At 42.9% G+C, this 8,515-nt stretch overlaps 1 protein-coding gene across 6 annotated transcripts in view; it reads right to left on the bottom strand.

Moving 5' to 3' along the window:
* Window positions 1–7,841, bottom strand: part of SLC8A1 (solute carrier family 8 (sodium/calcium exchanger), member 1) — a 150,740-nt gene extending 142,899 nt beyond the window's left edge. For all 6 annotated transcript variants that reach the window (XM_014964510.1, XM_014964513.1, XM_014964511.1 and 3 more), the window contains exon 1: window positions 7,732–7,841. In XM_014964510.1, the coding sequence (XP_014819996.1) occupies window positions 7,732–7,784 (53 nt within the window). In that variant the 5' untranslated portion in view covers window positions 7,785–7,841. The remainder of the gene's footprint in view (window positions 1–7,731) is intronic.
* Between the last annotated feature and the right edge of the window lie 674 nt (window positions 7,842–8,515).

The following is an 8,515-nucleotide window of genomic DNA, read 5'->3' as shown; positions in this document are numbered from 1 at the left end:
TTTGTGGGGGGTTTGTTGTGTTTGGGTTTTTTTTTTTTTTTGTTTTTTTTTTTGTTTTTTTTTTTTGTGGTTGGACTCGATGATCTCAGAGTGATTCTGTGAAGGTGCACACCTAGACAGGCTTGACAGGCTTGGCCCACCCTCTAAAAATTCAAGGACTTTCACAAAATTATGGATCCTCAGGTGGTATAATGGAGCTTCTCAAGTGCCTAGAAAGGGACTGACTATTTTTTCTAAAATACTCATTATTTGTCCTGAATCGTACCCAATGATCTGTAGCTGAACAGACGAACCATTGCCCACCAGGTAGACTTTCAATGGCAGGCAGTACAAAATTTTCTCCAAAAATAAAATGTGCATGCTCTGTACACACTCAGGATCACAGAGATCCTCTCAGAGATACACACTCACAGAAGAGAACCTTCAAGATCAACTCTTGTCTAGGTTAAGTTGGAGATATGCCACCCTTCAGGGGAAGGATGATCTTATCAGCAGGGCTCTAAAATGCTCTTAAGTATCTTGTTACTCTTGTTCTCAGAAATTCACTTCAGATCAAATCAGCTCAAGCCAAAAGGCAAATATCTCAGTTACTGAGTAAGATGCTTCTCAGAGCATCTATTTTCCATAATCAGTGGCAAAAAGTTTTTCAAAATGAGAGAAACTTTGTAATGCATTTTTTTGTGGACCAGACCCAGTACTGGACATGATAGGAACACAATAGCAGGACATCACACAAGGGTCCACTGGTAGTGCTGGAGCTCATTGTGTTAAACCTTTGAGTAATGTACCCAGAGAGCTCAACAAGGACACCTTTCACAGCTGCACATCTCTCTTTCTGCAGTATTTTGCCCATGAATTAACACTACCAAGGAGATTTGGAAAACCTGCTAGAAGGTTCCTGCAAAGATTTGGCTCATCAGCAACTTGGAAAAACATGCATGGGAGGTAAAGGCGAGAAGTTAAGCCTATATTAGCTCCTCAGTCAGGATATGGGTTCTGCCCTGTGTCAGAACATTGGTATAGCATGTGGCTTACATCTGAAAGGTGTCACAGCAGGCAGCAGAGCAGCTGTAAACATCACTATGCTGGCAAATCAGTAAAAATGGAGGCCTACTTATTCAGCTAAAGATAGGGCAATCCAAAACATCTGTCTTGCTCCTGAACTGGGCGTTTATCCTGGACAGGAGATGCTTTCAGAGCCTTGTTTCAAGTAGCTGTGCTCAGAAAAGCAGGCTAAATCCATGAGGCCATCTTGAAATAATAGCTGGCGGGCCAAAGCGACCGAACATCTAGCATGCTTTAAAGGAGCATATGGAATAAGTTACACCAGAGTTAAACAAACACTTGTCTCTCACATCCAGTGTTATTGTTAGCAACTTATTCGATTATGTGTGTTTCTCAGCAGCAACAATGACTCACTAAATAACAGGATAATATCACGGATCACTAGCATGTTGTGGTCTGTGGCCACAGGAAGGGTTTACTTTTACTGTGTACATGTTGGCGGTCTCAACACGCTAGAAGCAAATCCAAATGTTTATTGCTGCATCCAGAGCAGAAGTACAAGATCTCTGCTTGGACCCTCTCTGTAAGCCAACGAGATAACCAGGGGTATTTCTAACATCATGCTTGCCAAACTGCAGCAAAAGCAACGAGCTGAGAATTAGAGGCTGGGGCAGTGGATGTCACCTTGGTTTTGCTTCCTTCTTCCAGTGTGCAGATACGGCAACTGCTGATGCTGGGAGTCAGCATGGGAGGGGGATAGGGCTCCCCATTCCCACACTAAAGCCAAAATCTTGATGCATAGTTGCTACATTCGGAAATAGGCATTCCAAGCTGATTTGGAAGGGTGAAGAGGTTACAGGGCAAGACAGAAGACTGGTCCATTAAGCCCTAGACTCCTGCAGAAAGCCTGAGAGTGGTTGGAGGTGCCTCAGGTGGAAAAACACGACCCCTCGGCTGCTTCAGGACTCTTCAGGACTCTTCTTCTGCCTAAGGCTCAACATGCTGAAGCCCTGCCCAAATCACTGTGAGCCAAGCCCTTGCACCACCTCTACTAAGCTCATGTGCTGTTCTTTTCTTCCTAATGGTTGTTTAATATAAAACTCAGCATCAGGGTGAGATCTCCCTGTAGCCTGGGAGACCCAACTGCCTGGAGGAGCATTTGGTAGATTGCATCAAAGGATCCCAGCCCACATGTGGTGAGTTAGGGGCTGAGGGGTGACCCAGGATGGCAGCATGCTTTTTGTCTCCTTGCACTTTGCCGTCCAGGCAGTCTGCAGGGACCCATCTGGCTGGCAAAGAGCAGACCACAACCCCATTCTGGCCATGTTGCAACAGAAGGGTGTCTGATACACCCCAAGGTAGAAAAAAATGCAAAAAGGGAACATTTCATGTGCAGACGATTCCAATAGGGACTAAAGGAAGCCTTGGGGGGGAATAGAAAGACAGCAATCATAGAGTCATAGAATCATCGAGGTTGGAAAGGACCTTTAAGATCATCTAGTCCAACCTTCAACCTAACTCTGATAAAAAAAAACAAAAGAAAACCATACAAAAAACCCCCCTCATGTTACTACACTATGTCTCTAAGCACTGTGTCAACCCATCTTTTGAAAATCTCCAGGGATGGTGCCTCAACCACTTCCCTGGGCAGCCTATTCCAGTGCTTAATAACCCTTTCCGTGTAAAAATTTTTCCTAATATCCAATCTGAATATCTATCCAATAGTTTTGCAGGCTACATCCCTGCACTTCACGTGCTTTGTTATTTTTCCATTTTCACTTTTTCCTCTAGTTTCCTGCTTTTGCTTATATAAGAGGGAGAGAAAAGCCAATTTGATGTTCCAGTGAAAGGAAGGACAACTCTCTGGAAGAGCAGGAAATGGTGTGGGGTGGTGTCATGTGGGAGTAGTGTGCAACCTCCAGGGCATACTGCGGTCTGTGGAATAACCTGGGAAACATCCCAGGGGAAAACTTCTGGTGAAACTCATCCTGCACAGGATGAGGGGCTTTAAAGCACTGGGACAATGAGGGTAGGAAAAAGGCTTTGCACACTGTTCAATGTAGTGTATTCCCACAGGGAGTAAAACTCCCTCATCTCCTCTCCTCTCCTCTCATCTGGAAAAGGCTCAACTAGAGAAATCACAAACCAAAACCTGCATTTTATGTTAGCAACATCAGAGTTCAGCATTCCAAGGATTTGGGAAAGATCCTAAAAAGAAACATCCCAAACTCAGGAGCAAGTTCAGCATTAGATGTAAAAGAAATCCAAATATGTTGAAGTCTGGAAATCAAAACAACTTCAGCTTTGCCCTGCAGTGACCCCATGCAATAAGAATACATTTATGATAGGATCACAGTGATGGTTGGAGCACTTGATAAGAATAAACTAAGTTTTGAAGACCTCCAGATTTACTGTATTGTTGCTATGTTTTTTCCCCCATGTGTTGCCAGAGTTTCTGAGTTTACTGAGTTTCTTAGATGATCAACTCCAAAATGAACGTCAACTCATAAATTGCCTGCTTTACCTGTAAATTGGCAGAAAACACCACCGCTGCTCAAAGATGTCACATTGCTGCCTCTCCCCATAGCAGCACACATCAGGAGGTGGTGGGTCTGGAGGGTGAGACTCACGGCTGGAGTCCATCTGAAGCACACTGGAACGGGAGATCTCTGCAGCCATGTCCCTAGCCAGCCTGCTGGCACATCTTGCTAAACGCTTAGGGAAAACATCCTGGGCAACTCTAAAACTGAGCTTTTTAGCTCAGGGGCATGCAACTCTGAATTCAGATTATTTTTTCCTGCATTTGTAAAGAGGCTTTCTCCATTTGCTGAATGCCTTGTTTGTGAACTCCAGCATCGGGATTCCTCCTGTGTGAGCACAATTCAGCAATACCATAGTTCGGTTTGCTAATGAGGTGCTGAGTACCTCAAAAAAGTTAGTATCATCCAGAGCTATTTTGTAAGACCTAGACTCCAGCTCGGCATTAAAGGCAACTTGTACCATAGGATGGAAATTTAGGAGTAGTTCTGTAAGTGACCAAAAATGACAGCTGTATTTACACCAGCTGAGGCCATTTAGGGTAATTTACTCATGTCTCCATGCTGTGCAGTCAGCTATGATACACAAAATTTTTATAAAGAAGAAGTGGTTTTGAGGCTGGATTGCCCAGAGTTACACTAAAATGGCAGCAGTTTCTCTAAAACACAGCCTATTTTCAATTCCCATCTGAAGTTCTACTCTTGCTCAAAAGGATTATGTCCACATGTGTGTAGAATGTAATGGAGATATGGGTGCTGCTACACATGAAATTGCAAGCAGCAAGTGCCATGGTACATGCTTCAGGATTTATATGCAAACACAAACTTTTCCTAAAATGCTATTCCTTCTAGAAAACTGCCTGTCTTTGTGAGCATTCTGGTGAAACCCTTCCCAAATAGACCATTGTCCCTTACGCTGAAGAAGGAGAGACAAGAATAGGAAGATGGTGTTTTGGGAGCAAGAAAACCAAAGAAGACAGCTGCCCATTTTCAGAATTTATTTTTGGAACATCATATTTTTCAGGCTTCAATTCCTTGGTCAAACCAGATTCGAATTGGCAAATGGGTCTGCATGTTTCTAGGCTGGGAACAGGCAGAGCTGTCACATAAAGCCCATTTCTCTAGAACATAGGCAATAAAATTTATCTGGCCAGAGAAGTGGATCAGTCTGTCAATGTGCCCTCAGAATCTGCTCCAATCTTCTGACTTATTAGAGAAAAGACAGAGAGGGTGTCCAAGCTTCATCCTTCAGGAATCACCATAACAATGTTGAAGTTGTCTGAAGGAGGAGAATATACAGTGGGCTTACTTCAAGCCAGAGCTGGTTTGTGAAATCCTCACTGAGCAACTTCAGGGTGTAGCTCTCCTCTGTGAGAGGACTATTTTGAGGATGCTCTCTTCTTGGGTGCACTATAAAGCACAAACACATCTTTTCCTACGCACAAGAAATTCTGAATTCAGGGCCCAGTTGTGGATGTCTGGTGCAGACTTCTTCAGACCTTATGTCTGAAAACCAAGGGTGTTGTCCTTTTTTTTTTTTGAAAGCCACTAGGATTTAGGAACACAAACCACCAGTGCACCTAGAAGTCCTGTGTGCCTTTGGCTCCTTGCAGGAGACACTCAACAGGTTCTTGCTTGCTCCAAGTGCCACCAGAGTGAGGGCAGCTTTGCCCCTGCTCACGGCTAGTGAGAATAATACCCGCGCTCAGCTTTGCCCTTGTTTGTCGTCTCCTGGGTTTTGTGCTGCCCCGTCTCAGCTCGGCAGCCTCGCTCTGTCTGGTTGTGAGAAAGAGCAGAGCTCCCCCTTCCCCCTCTCTGGCAAAGAAGAGCGCGTGGGAGGACCTCGTGGTGAATGCTTGGAGACTGCAGCGCTCATAATGACTAGTCACTTATAAAAGACATGTTAGTGATACTATCGCTGATGCTTTATACGACTATTTATACTCACGTCTAGGGTCTCTGAATGAGATCCCATCAGCTCTGCACAAGGGACCAAACAAACACTAGCAACATCTGTGACTAATCAATAGTAAATATTAATAATAGATAATACTCTGAAGATAATAAAAATAAACATTTGTGATAACACCGCCTGCCGGAAAATGTTTCTGACAGAAAGAGGGAGGCAAAAATGGCATGTCATTCACAAGGTCCCTGTGGCTGGGGGGCTGAGCGATGACTCCTGCCACCAAGGCTTTGTCTACTAGGTCACACTACCCCAGCCCTGGGCCAAATGGAAAGATCAAATTAAATAGGTCCCAGCTTCTCCAGCTCCATCTTGCCATTGTCTTCCTGACCAGCCCAGCAAAACTGATGGGCAATGCCTTGCTCGGGGACCATGCACATCAGCTGGTCTTTGCCTCTGAGGAAAGGGAAGCCCATAGCCTCAAAGAGACAAAAAAAGGTGTTGGGGGGGTAGAAATTGGGGAAAAGGATTTTGTCCATCAGCACATACAGCAACCTATAAAACAGGATCACAGAATCACAGAATCTTCATGGTTGGAAGGGACCTTTGAGATCACCATACACACACAAAAAAAAACCCCAGCCCAACAATCTTGGACACTAGACCATGCCCTGAAGTTCCACATCTACACATTTCTTAACAGAACCATATCCAACAGAAAATAGAAGCAACCTGAATAAGTGTGAAATGCAGAAGTGTTCTTTCATAGCAATAACAGCAAAAAGTTAATGACTCAATAGCAATTAAAAAGCTATCTATTGACCCCAATTACTTAAAGATTAATTTCTGTGCTAGCATTTCTATAGACAGGTGATATATATTAAAAGGTATCTGTCAAAAAAAAGTTTGCCTGGCACAAATTTCAACTGCAGCTCAATTTTGATTATTTTTTTTTTCAGCACTTGAGAGGAAACCAAACAAAGAGAAGATTTGTGTTTCACTGTGTATAAAAATGTGGAAATATTGAGGGAAATGCTAGCTAAATAAGGGGAAAAGAGGGCTGTATGCACGATCCCCCTCAATTAAAGACTCTACTACGGAGTTACAAGCAAACACTTGCATTATGTTCTCTTTATGTAATGACGAGGGAAAGCGTTTTCATTCATGAATGGAAATGCTTATGACATCCGTGGTCTAGTAATTTTCCTTTACAATCATCCTTCATATCTCTGGAAATCTCCTCCAATTTCACTCATATTCCTGATATTATTTTCAGTTCTTTCTGTATAATTTCACTTCACCTGCTCTAACATTTTTTCCAGTCTATTAACCACCTGAAAAATGAGAAAGCTTTACCTACCACTTTGCAGTGGGAGTATGAATGCTGTATTATAACACCTGAAAGCACAGGAACTGTTACCCAAACGCCGTTCTGCAGCTTTTAAAGAAAAATGTCAGGTTTCACTGTAGTACCGCAAACCACCAAGATTTTAAGCCAATGCTACAAAAAGCTTTTTTTGTGTGCTTTTAAACAAAACGCTTCCGTGGAGAAAGCCTTTCTGCCAAGGGTATACTCTGCTTTTTTGAGAGTGCCCAGCTCACAGAGCTAACACATTTCAGCGCTGGTTTGAAGGAGAGCTATTACTTCTGTGTTTTGGAAATATTCACAATAGCACACAGCTGTTTTCGCTGAAGTCGACTTTCACAACACTGCAATGGCAGTTAAAACTGTACCAAAAATCTTTACACAGGATGTAATCAACCTCAAATCTACAGAGAAACATTGAGAAACTGCCTTCAAGTGCCAAGAAAAACAGCAGTCGTTTACAACAAGCTCTTCCTAATGTCCAGTCAGCTCAACCCAAACGAGACATGTTTCTCAAAACGAAAGTAGGACAGACCAGAGAGCAAAAAACCCTTCACTATTTTTATGATTTTTTCTAAATCGAAACACAAAAAGTCTCAGACACTGGAAACCACCACTGATCCCTCCTGCCCCTCTGTTCACTGGAGCTCTAACACCAGTCAGCCTATAAATCCGGTTCATGAGTGATAGAACTTTTGTTTTCCAACATTTTTCTCCTGCCTCTTTCAGACTATTGGAAAGTTTCTGTCCCTCCAGCGGCAAAGCTGTTATATGTCATGTTCCTTACTTGGAGAGCTCAACCACTATCCAGCTATTGGAGTCACCTCATAGCCCCAGATTTATGGCTTTTCTCAGGATGTCAGTCTAACCAAATACCTAGGTTTTCCCAAAAAGTGCTTGAGTTGCTTTTCACTTACCTCAGCTGAGTCTCAGCAGTTGTGGGTAAAGCAGAATGGAAAAAAGCCCTCATATGATAGTGTCTCTAAATTTACCAGAAAGAAAGGAGCTGGGGTGCTTGTCCTTTAAGTGTCTCTAAAGATGGTTTGCATAGCTGGATCTCAGCTTATCTATGCTTTTCTGCTTTTGCTTCCATACATGGATCTGTTCCCAACGGCAACTTCAAGCTGTCGAAAAGAAGCTATCTGGCAGCTTTCAGCTTCATCTGACACATAAATGAGCAAAAATAAATAAATACTAATCTTTTCTGCTGGCTACCTTTTTTTCATTTGCACCTCAGAACACCTTTTTTTTTTTCTCCCTTCTTTCCAGAGTAACATTTTGTTATTTTTTCCAAAGTAATTCCTAGGTGAGGGCAAACAGAGATGACCAAGGCAGATTCCTCTTCTCCTTCTTCCTGCAATTTCACATAATTTTATTCTTAGAAATATAGTGGGTTTTTTCCCCCTTCGGTTTGCTGATAGTTCAGGGTTTTGCATATTTGCTACTTGGAAACATGTCAAAGAAACATACATCATGTCTGTAGCAGGGGAAGGTTAAGAGTCAAATTTTTGGAGAGAGAGAGATTATAGAGGAGCCACGTGACTGCTCCCAGATTAGCAGCAGTAGCAGGAGTAAGCATTCCTCTGATATTACAGTAGCCACCGTGGGACATGCCTGATACACTGAAGAGTGGAAGCTGCAGTTTGGAAACTCCTTGCGGATATATTTATGAATAAATCACTCCTCATTCTTCTTCCGCCT

This window comes from Calidris pugnax, unplaced genomic scaffold (assembly GCF_001431845.1).
Source record: "Calidris pugnax isolate Ruff unplaced genomic scaffold, ASM143184v1 scaffold219, whole genome shotgun sequence".
NCBI lineage: Eukaryota > Metazoa > Chordata > Aves > Charadriiformes > Scolopacidae > Calidris > Calidris pugnax.
Note: the sequence above shows the minus strand (reverse complement) of the source record. Positions and strands in the feature narration are given on the sequence as shown.